This window comes from Apteryx mantelli, chromosome 3, assembly GCF_036417845.1.
Source record: "Apteryx mantelli isolate bAptMan1 chromosome 3, bAptMan1.hap1, whole genome shotgun sequence".
NCBI classification, from domain to species: Eukaryota; Metazoa; Chordata; class Aves; order Apterygiformes; family Apterygidae; genus Apteryx; species Apteryx mantelli.
In genome coordinates this window covers 53,273,804-53,294,276 of record NC_089980.1, presented here as the reverse complement: position 1 = coordinate 53,294,276, position 20,473 = coordinate 53,273,804, and the positions used below count along the sequence as shown (strand labels likewise).

The 20,473-nt window shown below is 38.5% G+C and overlaps 1 protein-coding gene across 1 annotated transcript in view; it reads left to right on the top strand.

Annotated features, from left to right (window-relative positions):
* The window catches only part of ACTN2 (actinin alpha 2), a 71,358-nt gene that overhangs the window by 16,664 nt on the left and 34,221 nt on the right, over positions 1-20,473 (top strand). The window contains exons 2-5 of the mRNA XM_067294727.1: positions 9,616-9,730; positions 11,201-11,320; positions 17,849-17,935; positions 19,123-19,210. Coding sequence (XP_067150828.1) covers positions 9,616-9,730; positions 11,201-11,320; positions 17,849-17,935; positions 19,123-19,210 — 410 coding nt within the window. The remainder of the gene's footprint in view (positions 1-9,615; positions 9,731-11,200; positions 11,321-17,848; positions 17,936-19,122; positions 19,211-20,473) is intronic.

Genomic DNA, 20,473 nt, shown 5'->3' with positions numbered 1-20,473 from the left:
AAAATTTGGTGGTTTTCATGGCTCTTTTGTGGATTCTCTCCAACTAGTCCATGTTCTTCTTGAATTTTGTGCCAAAAAGTGGGGACAATATTCCACCTAAAACCTTTCCAGCACTGAGTAGAATGGAAGAAATACTTCAGATGTCTAGAGACAGTTCTCCTGTTCATGCATTACAGTATGGTGTTTGCCTTTATAACAGCATGACACTTTTGAATCAGGTTCAGTTGTGATCCACTGTCATTCCCAAATCATTTTCTTCAGTGCTGCTACCCTGCCAGTAGTTCTCCATCCTGTGTTCTTTGCAGTTACTTGTTACTGGAGAAGGGCAGAACCTCACATTTCTCCTTGCTAATCTGCATACAGCTTTCTTCACCATTTCACTGATTTGTCAAAATTAGTTTGAATTGTACTCCTGTCATTTAACACATTCACAGACTCATTATTTTGCTGTCATGTTCAAATGTTATAAGTGTACACTCTATTCTGCCATCTAAATGAGTAACTAAAGTGCTGAATGGCTCAGGACAAATTCCAGTAGAACACTTAAAAAGCCCTTCTGCTTAATGGTGAACAGGTTTTGTATTTAGTTTTCTTCCCAGATAGACTATTGTTATTGCTACTAGCTGAACTACGTGACATAAAAGATGTTTGGCTTCTTGAGAGTCCTGGTGGGACCCTCAAAATATTCTAATTAGTGCGACTAGACAGAATCACTGGAGTTTAGGTAGGCAAAACCATGAGGGGAGGACATGGATGTACCTAAGTGCAGATTTAGAAAGGTAGCACAATGTAAGTTTTGTGCTTGCTTGTCCTTGGAAGTTTAATTTTTTAATTACAATATTGAATTCTGCAACAGTTGATGTTAATTGTCTAGTGATATTTCCCACTCCTCCTGTGTGAGTAAAATCTTCCAAACCTTTTATCATCTGTAAGACTGTGCTTTCTATTTCTTACAAAATTTACTACATGTCCTTGCTCTGGTTTGCTTAGTTATAGGAATGTGCTAAAAATATTCAGAATTAAAAAGAACACACCAAAAGTAGACGGTAGTTTTTTTCTGATAGTTCATATTTTTCCATTTCCTTCAATTTAAGGAATCACACTTTCTCTGAAATAACAAAATAGGTTTCATTTATATTGTAAAGATAAGGAGTAAAGATATCTTGCAGTTTTCATAATGGAAGGTAAAACCATGCCCCTGCTTTGCCAAAGTTTCTTATTACAATCTTGCCTCTTTTACTTCTGTATTATTTTTCTGAGCTGGGTTCTCTTATTTGAGTGGATTCCTGGAATTATAAAAATGAAAAATAGGTTTAGACCATAATTACCCTATAGATCCTGAACACTTTATCTTCAGATAGGATTTTAAACATTGCATATGTTCTTATTTTTTTAAATGTTAATGTTTCTGATAAAAAATACATTTAAAATAGGCAGAAAGTATTTAAAGCTGATGAAAATAGATGACTGGACAAGCCTGTGGCACTGCATGCATTTTGAGAAGTCACACATTTGGATGATGTATGTACCTGCTGCTGTAAAACTGCTTTCATAAGTGGATGTGTCATCAGCAGTAATGTAAAAGTAAGGAGCTTCCTCCAGGAAACAGGGCAGTTGTAGCATTATACCCATGGCCCGTTAAAGTCCTGATTTCTCTGAAGACTCACCTGAATTTTCACACTTAAGACTGATACTTCTATCCCACACGTGAAGGTGCGCTTGTGTGTCTGAAAGCTTCTCTGTCTTTTCCAGCTATCTCAGGTGATGTAACAAAAAATAGTATTTACCTGTTCCTAAATACTTTGCTATATTTTAACAGTTTTACCCCTTCCAAAGGCCTTGGAAAACCTGTCATCTTCCTTCCTTCCTGTTCTTCCCTTAAGATAAAAAATGATGAGAACAGTGCATGCAATGACCCATACTGAATTTCCCTTAAAACTTGCTGCCTTCTGAGTTTTCTTCTGTTTTATACCAACATGACAACATAACCTTTGTCTGTCTCCTCTGAAAGAAAGAACTAACATCACTTTGTAACAAAATGCTCAGTAATCTTCTTGACATTTGTCAGTGTTCAGCCTAGCAAAGTTATTTTTGAAGGGATATTTACATACTTTGGTTTTTTGGGGAGCAATAATCAGCACTGTAAAATGGACATGCAATCATACAGTTCTGAGAGGTGGTTGCATGTTTTGAAGGAAACCCTAGCCTCACACAGGATTAAGCCAACTGCTTTGTAAGGACTGAGATCTTCCCAGGCTGTTCCATACGAGCAGAACACAGAAGAATGCTTGTGAGACGTGTTACGTCCTGTGTGATGAAAGTATCCCTTTGACTATGTCTCCTAAAAATGATAAAATTAAGGAACGGGGGAAAAGTTCCCTTGGTTATTAATCTACTGGTAGTGGAAAATACATTAGGGTATCATCTTTGATATCACCTCTTCAGCATGATAGATGGATGTGCTGGAGCAGAATGGACTTTCCCCAACTTTGGATTTGGGGACCTTGTGATAGATTTTCCACTAACTTTCTTTGTGAGATGGTTCCATATGATCCTTGCTGTTGTTCCAAGGAATTTGGCTTTGACAAGCCATGTGTGGTTTGGGGGTTTCCTTCCGATGGCCTTTTGGAATCTGCTAAACATTTCTCCCACCTCAGCCTTCGTGGCATCCTTTGCCATGCTTTCACTGTGCTTCAGTTGAATTGTTGCTGTGCTCTGGTCTGTTTAGCTTTAAAATTCTGCTCTGCCTTTTGAAGTGTTTTAGCATGAGTAAGTTGTGCTGGTGAACCATCTTTCCTGTTACAGTTACTCTAGTTATTTTATTAGCATTTACCAAGTGCATGTAGGCTTCTTCTGCACAGAAAAAAAGAGTAAGGGACAGTTAATAATGATTCAAACAGGTAAATAAGATGTAATATTTTATTTATTTTCCATTCATACAAATATACTCATGCATGAAATATACTAAAAGTACAGCTGTTCTAGATGTTCTAAAAACATCTTCAAGATGCCATGTTAACTCATTAGTTCACATAACGTTAATTTGTAAATGCTGTCCAATTTTCTGCTTCTTTGCACCTTCATGCTTCCTCTTCTGGGAGCAGAATTTTAAAGAAGACAAGGGCTAATGCTGACCGTATCCCAAGCCCAGAGAAAGGCTCTGATCCTGAAGTCACTAGAATGATGTATGGACACAGGAGCTAGGTGATCATGTTGCAGGATCACAACTTACATTTTTAAATATGGATAACAGACAGAGACTGGCAATTCTTCAAAGGGAGACATCAGTCTTCTCTAGAGGGAATGTTCTGGCAGAGCTTTCTGTAATGCTCTTCCCATGTGCTCAGAACACAGTAATGTCCTGTGTAACTACAGAGTGAATCACTGCATCCCATTTAGGCTGGAAGTAATGAAGACGCTCAACTAGCACAAATGGAGGGGAAAAATACTTTGGGAGAAGTGCTATAAAGCAGAGAGTTTTAAGAAATGGCCCCTTCAGACTGAGAAAATTAGGGATAATACATATACATGTGCATATTAACAAATGGTTACCAGATTGGGCCCTGTTGATTATTTATATTTGAAGTTAATTTTCTTTAGGTGTGTTCTCCTGCTCTGGGTATTAGAATTTAAAGTCTAGAATAAGTTGTGCTTCTGGTTTACTAAACAGATACAGGAAGTATTATGTTTCCCCTTAGAGCAGTATTTTTCATAGTTTCATAGGCTGCCATTGAATTTTGTCTCTTTTATGGAAATGTTACAGAAGGGACTAGAAACACCAAAAGAAATGACTCATGCAGGCCAGTAGCCTGCACTGGAGGGAGGTAGACAAGCAGGCACATGCATTTTAAAGCCAATTTGTAAATATTGTGGCGGACAGAAATTGTTTTGAGTTGGAAGGAGTCAAAAGCAGTGTTAACCTTTGTTATGAGATACACGTACTAAAACAGGACATGGCTCTCCAACCTTTTATGGGGCCTGATCCACTTCTCGATTTCAGGTTTGAGTACAAGTGAATAAATGATCCTGAGCTTGCAGAGGGTATCCCCTGTGCATGTCCCCATGCAAGCTGTGCTGTTATTTTGGTGATGTGCGTTTTAAGCTCACTGTCAGTGGCAAACTATAAATTTACCCTGTGTCTTTCGCAGATGTATCAAATTGTCTTGTGACCCATTGGTGAGTAACAGTATTGGAGAGGGTGGTAACTGATGTTTTCTCAGTTCACTTTATCCCTATTGTCACGTGCTCATGTGAAGCTTGTTATTATAGCATCCTTCTTGTTTTATTGCTTCGAGGCAATTGCTTTGAGGTATCAAAAGTAAGTTATCATTACACCCACATACAAAGCATGTGTGGGCTTTCTCAGGAGTGTGGTACTGTTCAGCTCTCAGAAACATCACTTCTTCCATCAAAGCATGTCCTTCCTTATACATATATAAAAATATTTGCACTACACAGCAGACTTACCCTATTATTTTTTGGCATTAGCTGCACTTGTTTGATAGTTAGTGAGGGATATCTCCTTCTTCTTCCACCCCCTAGATTGCAATTCTTCTTGTCAAGTGTTTGTAAAAATAGACTGGCCTAAGTAGATGGCCTCATAAGTTTGTATCTTGGGGCACACACTTTCCCATCACAGGTCTGTGAATCCAAATTATGCAGACTATGATACTGGCAGTCTTCACAGTGAGGCTAAGGGGGCATAGAACATAAACTGCCCTTCTTTTTCTAGAGTCGGCTTTTCCAAAATAGAGCTATGACAGTAGTAAGCAATTAATAGTGCATTAGGAATAAATTTACCTAGGGGACTGCTAACACTTAGGCTTCCTGCCTGCATCCCCTTCTCTGTGGTCTCTTATCTAAGAATGTCAGCAAACATTTTTTTTTGTAGTAATAGCTTTAGAAAGGAGAATTTTATTTCTTTTGTAGAGTCTACCTCTGGTAAATAAATTCTAAAAAGAAAAGTCTAGCTTTTTAGGCACATATTTGTATCCCTCCTGGTATTCAGCTCTGTGCCTTCAGTCCTGCCTTATTTTTCTGGGCAATCTGATATGCCTGTACAGTTCAGCAGAAAAAGGAATTTGCTTTGTCTAAGTCATTTAATAGCTTTTAAATCCCAATGGATTATAAATTTGCAGGGAACTATTTGCTGATTGTATCTTGATCTCCAGGACTTAAGCATGCTTTGAATTGTTTCTTAATAACTATTAATAGTACTGTTAGTAAAGGCCAGTGACAGTTTAGACCCTAAACAAATGGTATCACAATAAGAATGGAAGGATGGGAGATGTAAAATGTGGATTGTGCAAAGTATTAAAATTTACAAGTGAAGTTTTGCAGTAGCTTTAATACAATGACTTACTGATTACATCACTGCACCAGGTAATAAATACTTTCTTAAGCAGCATCTCTATAACCATGAGAGGTTTAGTCCTAGGAAAAAATGCCAGCTTGGAAGGTACTGGGTTGTGAAATCATATGCAGAGAGTCTTCTAGACAGTTATGCTTTCCATGAGGCACAAGACAGCTGTGGTAAATGGATAGCGGTATTTCATGAACAGAGGGAGTGCCCTGGTAAAACAGATAGCTCTGAGAAACTGTAGTTTAGATAGATGATCCAGATCTTTTATCTTAGATACAGAAGATAAATCTTGACTATCTAGATGTAGATAGTGAAAATTCAGAATCCATGCATAGTACAGTGCTGTCGCGAAAGGAGTGATGCGCTTCACTCTTAAGAGGGAAGCAGCACAACGTTTATTGCAGTGAGACAGGGAGGTCAGGTTGAGGGGGAGAGAGCACATCAGTGGGGGGGGAAAGGAGCACACCGTCACAAGCGCTTCAGCAGAATTTAATTTATCTCATGAACGGAGGCTTTGTCAGTAACTCCAAGTTTTTCATTGAAAATGATACAGTTCTAGTGACAAGCCCCTATACAGCTGGAAAGAACTGTAAATAATCTACAGATTTAAAAAGGCAGCCCATCAAACAAACTATTTATTGAGAACAGTTTGACTCAGCAGTAGTAGCATCTTTTCGTTGCTTCTATCATAGCAAGATTGGCTACTTAGTTTCTTTATCAAATGAAAAGAGGTGTACAGATCAGAACAGAAGAGGCATTACTGAGTGATTAGGAGACAGTACTGAGTGCTGGAACATTGAGCATATGTTTCTAGTTTTGCCACCAAGATTCAGTGAGCTTCTGTGCCTCAGTTTGTCCGTCAGCAAATTCTGTGCCATAAAAATGTCCATCTCTGAGAGGAAATATTTAAATTGTTTGCAAACTGTTTGGGATCTTTGGATAAAACTATATCCTTTATCTATCAGTATGGCATCCAGTAAATTAAATGTGCTGTTGTAGAGGCAAAGTAGAGGACCATGGTGAGATTAGAGGTAGACAAGATTTTATTTTGCTTTTATGGTATTATATATATGTACGTATGAGCTAGGAAGTGCACGATTCCACTTCTCCTTAAGAAGTTAAGTGAGAAGTAGCTTTTTTCACACTAGGGAATCAGATTTATATTTTATGACCTTTAGACTGGTGGGATCATTGGCATTAAGCCCTTAATGAAATGAAAAATGGGAAAAAATCATTTACTTGAGTGGTACAAAGTGAAAGTGACCACCATAAATGCCTAAAAGAAGACATGGAAATGGCTGATGTTTTCTTCCAAATTACCCTTTGAGTTTACCCTTTGAGGAACAATTCTACAAACTGCAGTAGCATCTGCAGATAGGCATACACCCATCACTTAAGCAATTTTTGAAAGGCTCATTCATTTACTAGTTCAGCTTTCTAATATTTACTGCCAAATTGCCATGTAAAGTTCATGTGAATTTACCTCTGAGTGCTTTCAGCTATTTTTCTATATTATCATAATATTGCTTCTTCAAATGATGCTTGTCATCTTTTCCAGTATTTGCAAATAACTTAATATGGTGTTAAGCCTATTAGATATATATCACTAGAACAGGATACTGCTGGAGGCAAATTAGTCTTATAAACTAGATCCTAACCGTATAATGATCCAAACCAAATACCAAATACCAGCCTAAGTCTCCACTGCATCATGTCCAGCCCTGACGGGAGAGGTGCCTGATATGCCTGCTGTGATGCCTAGCACAACCTAGTTTCAGGACTGCCATGAGCTCAGTAAAGCAAGTTTCCCTGAAATGAAGTATGCTTTTCCTTTGTGACTGACTCTCCTTTTCAAGCTAACTTGGCCCTTTATTTAAATAGAGGTATTTGCAGACATGCTTCATCTGCAGCTTGACTTATCTCCATCTACACACAGAACAATTTTCTCATGCCTCTGTCAGCAATCTGTCCTCTGCAGGTCAACATGACCCCGGCCCAGAACCACTTCCAATGCTGTTTTCCCTCTCTCCTCCTTTCTCTGAGTATCTAGAATTAGGGATTTCACTGCACAGTTCCTGAAAATTCACAGGACTTCTTGCTTCTTCCTTTCAGTCAGAGAGGAGAAGTAGACAGAACTGGAAAAGAGAGCTCAAAGATAACTTACCACAGAAGAAAAGCTTGAAGGAAGCAAGGTTTATCCAGCTCAGGAAGAGGAATTTTTTCCTGCTGTCTACTTTCCAGGAGCAGAGGGAGGACTTCTTTTAACTTTTAGCTTCTGAAAAATCCACTAATTCTCCTGCACCAACCATGAGTATGAGGGGGTATTTGAGAATTGCACTCTGCAGCAACCCGTATCTTATGACTGGCAATATCCCTAGTATATTCGGTACCCTCTGTCATGCACCTGTAAAAATTCAGTGCCTCACCAAGGGACCAGATATTTCCCATCACAAGGTGGGGAGACCTGCATTTTTGTCACATGCTGGGTGCCCAACAGATCCTGTAAATGGAATAAAGGTGAGAGTCCTGAAGAAAGATATTTGCAGAGATCAAGCTGCAGGTTGCCAGAACAAATCACGTGTCCTGCAGGCTGGTCCTTGGACACTGTGGGAGCTCGGAGGAAAGAGCCCAGCAAGCTGCAAGAATTCTTTACATAAATTGAATCAAAGTTAACAACAGTCAGAATGCAATTCTCTAACGGAAGCTTGCATTTTTAAGAATAAACCATTTTTGAAAATTCGAGCCATATCTTACTAAAGCAAAGAGACTATCCAATATTTACATGATTTAGTTCCAAGGAGAAGTTTTTGCCTTCATTTACTGGCCTTTCCTATTCTGTTTCTGAGATACCAGAAATTAAATATTCTAAGAAACCAAGAAAGAAAAAAGAGGGCCAAAGGAAATTTCTTACTGAAAAAGGGGATTTAGGGTATATTTTGGTTTTGAAACTATTTACACGTATGGTTTAAAAAACTATTGCACATTTGAAATAGCGAAAGAAGGGAAATACCAAATTTCTGACAATCTTAGGTAGCTGAAGTCTAACTTACTAAGATGTATGGCCTTGTTATATACCTAGAATTAAATATCTGGTAAAATACCTGTTAAATACAAACTTACTTTATATATCCTCACAGTAATTGAAGAGCAAGAAGAATTTTTCAGAAGGTTGAGAAGTAGGGGATATTTGAAAACAGATTAATATTAACTAATAAATTTTTTTAGTAATCCCTGTTTTAATTTCATTCACACAAAGGTAATGTAATGTGTATATGACCTCTGTAGATCAAAATGGAGTTAGTTCTGCTTTTCATCTTTGCAATTAAAAGCATGCAGACTTAGTGATTCTCCACAGAGAGAAAAATGCTCGTTGCTTTTGTAACCATTTTTACCCTGAAAACCTAATTATCTGCATTTGTGTGTTTCACAAAGTTGTGGTAGTTTTCTGAAAATTGTATAATACAATTTAAAAATAAAATCCTTGATAAAGCAGACCAAATTAAAATAGAGCTGCTATGCAGAGTCTGCGTGTGAAATCTCTATGCTTGAATTACTGTAAACTTTCTAAAATCCATTCTGATTGTCCCTGTTTTTAAAAGGCTTTCTCTTTTTCACTGTAGTTGGAAGTAGGAGCAGATGCAATTTTGCCGGTATCCTTGCTCTATAAACTCTCTCTTCTTCTGTAACTTCATCCTGAAGAAGTGTTCTCAAGCAAGATACTGCTTATGAGAAATGTATGTTACCTATCCCCGACATGGATAATCTATATATGGACAGTTTATCATGGCTGCCAGTTCAGGTGGCTGATGTTTCTGTTTCAGCACTTGCTATCAGCCTGCATTTTGCTGTCACATAGCTTCCTTTATACTATATCAGTCTTTCTTTTCAGGGAGTATGTGTAAAGGATAAGTCCCAACAACTGATTGTGTGCTCAAAAATGTTAAATGTAGTAATGACTATTAGACAAATTCTGTCTCCATGTGTTGATCTTTTGGGGGAAGCATTTGTGAGCAGAATCTAGCACAATATTGCCTCTAATCAAGTAATTCTTTGGATTTTCATGAACATCAGGGATAGGAATTTTGAACTCACCTATGTGAGTATAAAATGAATGGGAGTTGGATATCCAAGTCTCCTTGGCAGCTCTGACAATCTGAGATACAGTGTTTATTCAGATGGCTTAGCATTTTTGTTTTGGAAAATGCCATGTTGACAAGTGTGTGGGTTTTTTTTTGTCGTTGTTGTTATTATAGACATTTACAGCCTGGTGTAATTCCCATCTCAGGAAAGCAGGCACACAGATTGAGAACATTGAGGAGGACTTCAGGAATGGCCTCAAACTGATGCTCCTCTTGGAAGTTATCTCAGGTTGGTTAAAATAAAGTTTGCTATGTATTTACAGCATGCTAACTGAAACAGTCTTTTAAAGAACAAAAATTGTTAACAATTCAAAACAACACAAATCATAAGTAGGCTTAAAAGGGACAGATGAAACACGCTGGAAAGCAAAAGGGAGAAAAAAAAGCGATGCTTTTTCCTTACCTCCAAAGTCTTGTGTTTCATGGTTCTGTGCTTCCCTGTGAGAGTTCCTAGTGTCCAGGGATGGGATAGGAGCTCAGCAGTCTGAACTTTTGGCTTTTGTGATATCACAGGTTGGGCAGACCAGAAACCCAGAAAACCTGGTCCGAGCCCCTAACAATTAAAAAGCCTCTATACTTAGGTTACAGATTCATTTTATTTCAGTTTTACTATAAAAGTTTCATTTTTCTTTTAATGACCTTACTTGATGCACCAACACTTTCATAAGTGAGTGCCTGAAGTAAAATTCCTAGATAAATATGTAGTCACAAGTAAATGGTCTCATTTTTCAGGAGGGTGGAACATCAAAGAACTCCTTTTGGCAAGTCATGTAAACTCGCTATGTCACCCATTTCTTCTGCTATTCAAAGGGGCAGTCCCCAGGAGACACTTAAAATGGCCCTCTGCATGGGAAGTAGTAACACAAGTTACAGACACACAGTAAAGGTGAAAAAGGGAAAGAGGATTTTAAGGACATGTTTTTATGGAAAAGGCAGTTTTACATTTCTGCTGGAGGTTTCACTGGAGGCAGAAATATTTCAAATGACCATTATTCATGAAATGAAGAAATCATTCTTCTTGATGGTCATTTGAGAAGATAAATTCATCCAAACATAGAAGCCCATGGCAACATTACTCTGAAATTAGCTGGTCTGCTATACTGGTTAAGGTTGAGGTGAGTCCAGAGGGTGTGCAAATGCCCACAGCCAGTGGTATTTGGCCTCACCTAGCTCCTACCCAGCCTCTTTCCAGCATGTTTCCCAGCACAGCTTTCTTCCTCACTCTTATGTACTATTTCTGCTCATTGTTAAAAGTCATTGATCTTGGTCAGATTGGGAAGGATGCTTATCTGGTGGATAGAATCCAGCCTCTCTTTGCAGTCAGGCAGGTAAGGGTGATGGCTTCTGAGAACACCCTGCCTTCTTAACATTAGCTACTCTAAAGCAGACAGTAGTAGTGAACCAGAAGTTTGTAAGCAGAAAGTAGTCACATATCCTCTAGGTGTTTAGGGCAAACGTAAAAATTTTATTCTGGTTTTACTGTTTTATCAGAAAGATCTAAGTCAGATGCTTCTGCATTTGAATTTACTCTTTGGAGTTTTGTTCAAAGGCATTTGACATTCTTTCAGAAAAATACCTGCTAAAATAACTGCTAACTTTTAGACAGGTTTCAGCACAGATGCACTCTGAGTTCTAATCACTTGGGTGTCTGTAGCCAGGTGCATGTAACAATAAATACCTTATATTTGTTATCCTGCAGGGGAAAGACTACCAAAACCAGACAGAGGAAAGATGCGCTTCCATAAAATTGCTAATGTCAACAAAGCTCTGGATTATATTGCCAGCAAAGGAGTGAAGCTTGTGTCAATTGGTGCAGAAGGTATGTTGCAGAACTTGACAATACACCTTAGATCCTAAGTATTCACATCTTAAAGAAGGCTGACAGAGACCACAGGCCAATTTGTGTTGGCTGTTCTCTATATATGGGTGGCTCAAATATCTCTTAATAGTGGTGGCTGTCTTATGCCTTTGAAAGGAGGAGAGATGGAAATGTGTGGACACCTGGAGAGGGATAGGGGTATGGTTGGGCTGAGGGACACTCTAAGATTAGTTTCTCTCCAAGGTTAAATTGAATTGTCTGTAAGTGTCTCAGTGGGTTTTCACTCCATTTCCTCAGATAATGATTTCTTCAGCTGTACCCTTTTCCTATACATTATTAAAAATAAATAATTCATTTAGAGATCAGGTTGGGTGCTAAGGTGTGCTTTATCCAACCTGGGATCTTTTTTTTATCTTTAGGAGACATTATTCAGACAAGACAAAGGCTGACATCACTGCCAGGTGGCTGGGACCTACTCCCACTTTATTATGAAACTGGCTGTGCATGCAGCTGTGCTTCCAAAATTCAGCTGTAGAGTTAAGGCAGTGATCAAAAGAAATTGTGACAGCTGGCGAGAGACTGAACATATGAAGAAAGTGGGGTGGGATGTTATTTACTGAAGTTATTACTTTGTTGTTGTTGCGCTGTTGTTCAGTTAGTTAAATAAAAATATGCAGTTGTCTGGTTAAATGCTGATAGATATAAGCTCCCAGCAAAAGAAGGCAGGCCTCACTGCAAGTGAAGCTATGCCTCCCATGAGATTAAAATGATGGTTTAAAAAGGACAAAAGTCTGCCTAGAACTAGCTAGTCCATGAAGATAGTTGCACACTGCTTTGCATAATCATTACCATACAAGGGAGTGATGTGGCTGGTGTGATATCCAACTAATTTTGATTCCCCAACCTAAATGATTTGCCCACCATTTTCATGGCAGCCTCTAGCATGACCTTAGAGCAAAACTGTGGCTCTAACCTCTCTATCATAGTGAGAAGCATTAGCTATATTCTGCCCTCACATTGCTAGGCCTATTTAGATGGATTTATGGGCCTTCTCTTCCTTCCTTCTGATTTCCTCAGTCTTACATACATCTTTATTCTGGCTTCCAAACCTTGACCTCAGGGAGCTTACTGTGATTGTGACAAGAGCAGGAAGATTTCATTATGTGGGATGCAGGCATCTGTAGAAGTTATGGAAACATCTGTCAGTATCTGATGATTCCACGATGGTTTAACCTAGCCCAGTGGGTTCCTCAAGTGTGGTTTACCAGATATGATCAGTTTCTAGATCCAGACTCCCAAGAAATGGGTGTTTTATGGGCAGAGTGTCTGTTTGAGATCATGCTTACTTCATTTTAGACTGTACTGAATGGTCCATCTGTGTCCAAATTTCTCCTTTCTATCTTTAGGCACATAAACAGAGACATTTTGGGGGAATATATCACCACAGGGGAGAGACAGGGAATTCCCAAAGGCAGTTCAGATCTCAGAAGGACTCTGCTGTTTTTCAGCTGTGCCTGACTCTCTCTATTGGCTCAATGCCGAGAGTCGGGCATCTGGGTCCCTTGCTCAATTAAATGAGGTGCAGTGGAAGAATAAATAACTGTCCTAAATGTCTGCAGATAAAGGCTATTCTGAGAGCTACATGGTATCAAACAGACAGCAGAGGGCACTGAAGAGATGGTTTATGCATGGAACTGAAAATCATACCTAGAGGAGCTTGTTTAATAGCTGGCACAGAAATACTGACAGTACATAGCATGGAGCAAACAAATGGTAGTTTCTGTCCTGTCATGCTGGGACTCAGAAGCTTCCTGACAGAAAACAAGAGTATAGCAAAGGGAGTGGGATCTTGTGGACAGAGTGATTCCCCTCTGACCACAGTTTGCATAGCAGGCTAATGTTTTCACCCCTAGATTCTTCAAGTAAGGCTGGAGCATTTAAACTGAGATACATCAGCTCATATCTGCTGCGGAGAAGAGCAGACTTGTTTTCTGCCTTCCCGTCCCCTGCATTTTACCCTGCTTATTGTTTATTACTGCCAGGCTGTTCAGACAGGGGAGCAGCATGAGAACACTCAATACATCACCTGAAGGCAAAGCACTTGCTATAGCTCAGATCAGCCGTTAAAATTGTTTAAGCTAACCCTGCTGCTCTCCTTGGCAGTGACTGGTGTGTGCTTACATATTCTGTTATGATAGGTAATTCCCTCTGAGAGGGAGGCAGTGGCAAGCAGCTAGAGGCAAGGCAGTAACCTCTTCCAGCTGCTCAGCCAGTTGCTGTAAGGTGATGTCTGTCCATGCCCTAAGTATTTCTTCCTGTATTTAACAGCAGGCCTTAGTTAGTAAGCCAGGAGATCAAGGTGATGTTCTTGGCTGTGCTACAGGCTTTATTGCCTGTTTCTGGAACTCCAGATCTGTAAAATATGGGGATTAGAAGCAAAGCTTCATTCATTAGCATTTAAAACCCCTTTTAAATTCTTGGATGGAAGCACAGGAGCAAAATCAACTGTTGCTATCATAGCTTACACACAAAGAGGAACCTGTCATTATAAGACATTGCACTATCTCAAGTGTGGCTACTAACCTGCATTAGATTACATCCATGTGGGCAGGAGCAGAGAGATTTGTGTGCCTTCCACCCCTACTCTAAGCCAGCTCTGGCCCAGACACAGTTAGTGCCCTGGCTAGTTTACCCTCTCCCCTCTGCTAAACTTGTTATCTAAGGCACAGTGCTGTGCTGATGCAGCTATGCAGTATCACATATGACTGGATATGGTTTCACCTCTGGCATCAGTACCTGTTTAAGGAGTCCCTGGGCTTCCTCGTCCAGCATACTTGCTCCCACACTTCACAGAACAACCCTGTCATTTGGGCTGACAGCTATTTCTGTAGCTACCCTGGGAACTAGATCAGTAACTTGGTCTAGATTTAAAACACATGCCACATGTTTTTTCCTTTTGTTGCATTTTTTAAGCACTTTTGACTGGGCAGTCACTGCAGCATGAAGATGGGAATGAATGCCAGCAAGGAGGCAGGGCACAGGCTCCTTAAGCTTGTATTGTCCTCAGAATCCTTAATCTTGAACTCAGTACCCCTGTGTGTGAGCCTGGAGTAGGTGGGCTCATCTGTACCCATCAGTTTTGTCATTCTCTGAGTTGCCTCGATGCTTGGGATACTTTTTAATTTCTAAAGCATGGAAATGTTGTATCTACATCTGCTAAGGATCATGTTTTATTATCTGACACTCTGAGTGGTGAAGAGTATACCTCCAAATACTTTGAATTTTCTGCCCATTTTAGGCATATAAGCTAGGACACGATTATTAGTAGCATTGCTAGGGTTTTTATTTAAAAAAACTTTAAAAAGCATTAAAACTTTTCACGGTTCTGTCCCCAGTACACAAACTAAATAACATAAGAACAATTTGTGTTCAAAAGGCAAAACAAATTGCTTTTTGTTCATATTTAAATGCAAATTTTTATTACAGTGGTAGCAATCAAAAGGGTATTTTGGAGCCTCAAAACGGAGATTAAACCATGATTCCTGTGGGCCTTAAGTACAAAGTTCAATTTAATATGTTTAAGAGGCCAGAGGTATTCTTCAAAGCCATCTCTAGTGTCCTGAGGCTGATTTCCTTGGACTGTCTGTGGAGTGGATGGAGAGAGATGATCACCTTGAATAGTGATTCTGAGTAGGAGCCCAGTTTAGCTATTCTGATCTGTCCTGTAGGAGAGCCTTTCTCTCCACTGGAGAAGGAAGAGTCAAGAAGCTAGAGCTAAAGCTGGAAAAATAGCCCTTCTGAGTCATTCACAGACCAGGAGATGCTGAAGTTTTCCCTAAATTAAAAAAAAAAAAAAAAAAAAAGGTAATGACTGCATTTACAAGGTAATTGTATCCTGAATGAAATGAACTGAGATATGGAGAAGCACAAAAGATAAGTACCCTGTTAATATGAAACCCTTCTGTATTGCTTTTCTTGGGAGGGAGAGAAATAGCAAAGACCAAATGATCTGTGAATCTTCTATAGGAAGGTTAGATTTAAAAAGCACCTCAAACCCTAACATCAAAGCAGAATAGGAAACAAAAGCAGGACATTTGGGGCCTTGTCACGCTGCTCTGCTCAGCTTTTTCCCTAAGCAGTTTTTATTGTTTCCCCTTCCCTTCCCTTCCCTTACAGGTCAGCAAGACCTTTCTCCCCAGAAAGCAGTAGCTTTGCATATGTCAGGGTTTGAGCTAAGCTGAGGCATAGGATCTGTATTCCTCCCAGAACAAACAGGCAATGCAAAGAAAATAGTGAAAAAGTCTTCTATTGGCCTGTAGAAGAAAATGATTGGAATGAATCAGTATTTTTTTAAATCGCTGATACATTTAGCTGCTTTGTTTTCCTTGTGTTTAGATATTTTTCCTTGTCTTTCATACATGTCTTTTTGTATCTTATTTGAGCAATAGATAATGAGAAATTGAAGCTGGCAAATAGCTTGAAAATTTTCTGGGGGCACAACATAGAAAATTCTCTCTCTTGCTCTTTCACTCTGTTTGTGTACGTGTGGATATGTAAATCAAAATAACAATGTAGTGATTATGCAAATCTATGAATTGATTGCCTGACAATCAGCAATGCCCCCTGAGTATTTAAATTAATTTATTATAAATTTGAAGAAATTAAATATATATATATATATATAAAAATAAAATTTATTATAAATTTGAAGAAATTCTTGTGTGTGTATATATATATATACACACACACACACACACATATCAGACATCCACAGCTACATGCCCTAATTGCTGTTTGGTCTTCTTTGGCTGAAAGAGTTCAGTTTTGAAATTTGAAGAGACTAGAGGTCTTTCAGAGGCAATATTTAGTGATAATGCATGGACAAGTGAGGAAGAAGGTAGGAAAAGTGAGGTAAGAATTCTAGGAAATTAATGTAGAACCCAAAGGGAATGTAGGAAAATAGCCATTCATAAATAAAAACTTGGATTATTATACTACCAAAATAAGTATAGACTAGTGATGGGTGATATATTGCATACAATGTTTGTTAATACCACAGGTTCAAATGACAGCTTGTATCACATACTACTACAATTTAGCATGCATTTGAAGTCCCAGAGCAGCAGCTGATCTACTCTGTAAAAGTTGCCCATGGATTCAGGCAACTTTTAAGTAGCAGAGTGATTGTCTTTTCTGCTGGCACCTCTGCTGGCATTTGACACTGGATTGAGGCGAATCCTCCTGCTGCAGGTCCTCTTGCCCCTTCCACAGGAGAACACCAGTGGGCTGCCCAGGCAGCCACAGCTGCTGCACTTATTGGGGAAGGCTAGAGGCGGCTTTCGAGTTGGGGAACAGCTGGTGACTTCCCTGCCCCGTTGGTCATCTGCTGTGGGTGGACTGGACAGGCAGCTGGCAGTTCCCCTCTCTCATCTTATCCTCCCCTCTTCTCCCCATCCAGTGTTTGTTCCTCCTTATAGTCACGCTATGTTCTTCTGAGTCTCTCACCATATTTTTCAGACTGATGTAACATAATCACCACCCTTAAGTGATCTTGCAGTATATTTCTTTTGGTATTACTATTGTGAGAAATTTAAGTGGTATCACTATTAGTATTATAGAGAATGTAAGAGCACTAAATTCTGACTTGGCTTGTGGAAGGGACTCCCATATATGTATAAGCAGGGATGGAAAAAGCACTTTCCTAGCACCTTTTGTTGTGGGTAAATGCAAGCAGTCTTGAAACGAGTTCAAACCACAGAAGTGAAAAATCCTGTTTTATAATAAAGATATGTAAGTGTGCATGGGCATCAGAGCTTTAAGACAACTACAGTCTTGTGGCTATGTTTCTAGAACTGCTTGGCAGGAAGCCACATAGCCTAGTATTAGGAGGTGCTGTGTATCCTGAGCTGTTCTGCATTTCTGGCGCTTGCTAGGCACTGTGAATGAATTTTTCAAAAGTATCTAAATAATATAGGGGAATTTGGGAAATTAGGCACTTCTGAGTGTCATTTTATTTAAAAAAATCAGTTAAATTGGGGTGCAGACTTCTAAGTCATTTAACAGTTCTTATGTCTACTGCCAAATTTTCAATTTCTACCTCAAACAGTTAATGACTTGTACTTCCTTAGAATATTTGTTAAAAGCATATTTTTTCAGTTCCTTTGTATTTGAAAAGAGCAAGGCTGCTATTGTTCAGACTTTCAACATATATTTTCCCTCAGGCTCAGCCTACAAAAGTCAGCCTAAAAGGCAGAGGTTTGAGACAGTTACAGCTAGCTGCACAGAAGCCTTTTAGCATGGAAGTGCTGAGGTGACCTTAACCTCAGTAATCTTTGGTCTTACTGCCAAGGTAGCGGAAGCATGAGTTTGTTGAAAAATGAAGCCAGATGAACCCTATGTGGCTAAAGAGTTATACTGAAAATATAATGGATGAGATACATTATATTATTTATATAAATATTCAATTAAAGTAAGAGAAAACTTAGGAAGCATTCTAAAAATTCTCTGATACCTCTTTTTTCACCTTAGAAATTGTTGATGGCAATGTGAAAATGACGTTGGGTATGATCTGGACTATTATCCTTCGTTTTGCTATTCAGGATATTTCAGTGGAAGGTAAGAGTAATGCAACTGTCTTAAGTGATTAGGAAAAATATATCAATTGGAATAAACACTTAAAAATTAACAAATTACTTTACAGTTTTATTGACTATTGCACACTAACCTTTGCTTAAAGATTTTTTTAATGTGAATTGTGCAAAAGTGAGATAAGCATTATAAAAATTAATTACTTTTTAACAGAAAAAGATACTGCAAGTTCCCTGCCTCGTGACAAAATCAATTTCTGAAGGGAAAAAGTAATTACTCTCCTTATACTGACAGAGACATTGAGCCAACTTTCTAAATGGGGAGATTCTGGGCCTATGTCTCAGAGAGAGAGAGAGAGAGAGAGAAAGAAAGAGAAACAGCGCGACTATGTTTCTGCGCTTCAGGGGCCCAAAACTATGCTGTAGTCTGTACTGTGGTCCTATTTCCAACTTTTCTAGTCCTGCTCATTTATCTTCTTTTTTGAAGAAGATATTATCTGATTATATCCCTCTTCCTATTTATCTATTACTTAGTTTTTTCCACTTCTTCAGAAATTTTTGTTTTTTTAACTTTCACTTATAACTGGCTCCAAAAAGTGTGTCATAGTTAAAATACTCTTTAAATCAGGTCTATGTTGTGAAAAGTCTTAGAATTCTAGAAACTAATTTCAATTTTCAATGAAAGTAAAGTCAATTCAAGCTTTGTGTGCTGTCTTGCCCATAATTCTTGGGACATAAATTGTGGACCTAGTGGTCTATTTGATCTTTGCAGTCCTTTACTCATGCATTCAGATGGTCACAGGGTGCAGATAATGGAGGTATTTCTTTGGCATTTATACCTCTCCATAAACAAATGGACTGAGACCACAAGCCTATTTCAAGTAGGCACCAACATAATCTTTTACGCCTAATTCTATTACATTTGTTTGAGGTATTTTGCTTCAGGTATACATTCTGCTGTCCAACTAATAGAATTTCTTAAACTTCTAATATCACAGAATTACTGTGCAGGCTGAGATTCCAGTCTCTTCCAAATGATCTGACCTCTGTGTCCACACAGAACCCCATTAGTCCATTTGCATGAGTATCTTTTAGGATTAGATGTTCTTATGCTGACCAGTTTTAGATGGTTGACCTCATTTAAGATAACAAGATATGAATTACTTGAGCACTTCTTACATTTTTCCTTTTTTTACTCCCTGGTGTCTTTTACAGAGACCTCTGCCAAAGAAGGGCTGCTGCTGTGGTGTCAAAGAAAAACTGCTCCTTACAGAAATGTGAATATTCAGAACTTCCATCTTAGGTAAACTTCCATTATTTCAAGAGCAATAAAAGCAATATAAAATATTTTGGGTCAATTTTTTCCGACAGTTGTTTAGGTATATCTGAGAGCAACATTTCACTCTTCACTGTTAACCTAAGCTTTCCTTCAAATTCTCATGCTCTGTTTTCAGAGTCTTACTTTGCCTAGCCTTCTGGATTATTTACCATGCCTTCTGTAGTTACTATTTAAAAGAAAAAAATCCCCACTCACACAGAACGAACATATTACATTATTAGAGGCCCAGGTATATGGGAATGTCTGAGTACCACAGCATAGTAACTTAGCAAATGCCACTCCAAATGACTGTAATGTAGATGTAGACTGTTCTCGGCAAAATATCAATCTGATGAACATGCAAATATCCCATTACAACAAATCAGTCTTTTTGATTTTGTAACATAGACAGAAATAGGAAGCCCCAACCCCCTTATAGCATTTCCAGCAAAAGCTCTGTATTATAGTGTTTTGAGTTCATTCTTAATGTGCAGCAGCTGAAGATTATTCTCCATGTAGTGATAGAGATGATATAATTCACACATCCATACACAGATAAAAAGAATTTGTTTGACTTACAGTCACTGTAGAGCCATTAAGAGATCCAAAATTTGTTATGTGGTATTTTCCTTGAATATATAGAAATGTATTTCAGCAGAGCTTTATACAGACACAGGGAACACTGTAAATTACAAGATCAGAATCTTAGTATTTTAACATATATATGCTGGCTCTGATATACTGTATGGGGAAAATATTTTGAACAGAACAATCTTTATTAATGCTTGGAAAGCTTACCTTAAGTTTTAATCAGCTCTTACAGAACTGCTTTACAAAGAGATGTGCCAGACCATCTTAGCCAATACCTTTTCATTTAAGGAAAATGCTTTTTGATAGTTTGGTGCTCATTTTGATTGCATTTTACCTTCTAGATTTTATATTATATCATGTATGTATATTCTGCTTAGTTATATTACATTTTTATTGGAGATGATCTGTTATCTGAATGATCTACCCAGAAGTATAATTGACAGGGAGTCTAACAATCTAACACATTTAGTATCACACAGTTAATGCACAGGATAAGACCCCACGCCCACAGTCCCAATGATCTACTTGCATAAAGTATCTTTCAGAATAAATGCTTCTGGCTGAAAGGGACCTCTCATAATCTTTACAAACAGATGTTATTCATAGCTCCTTTTATGGCCTATTATTGGCTCCAAAGTTGGTGGGTACTAAGACTTG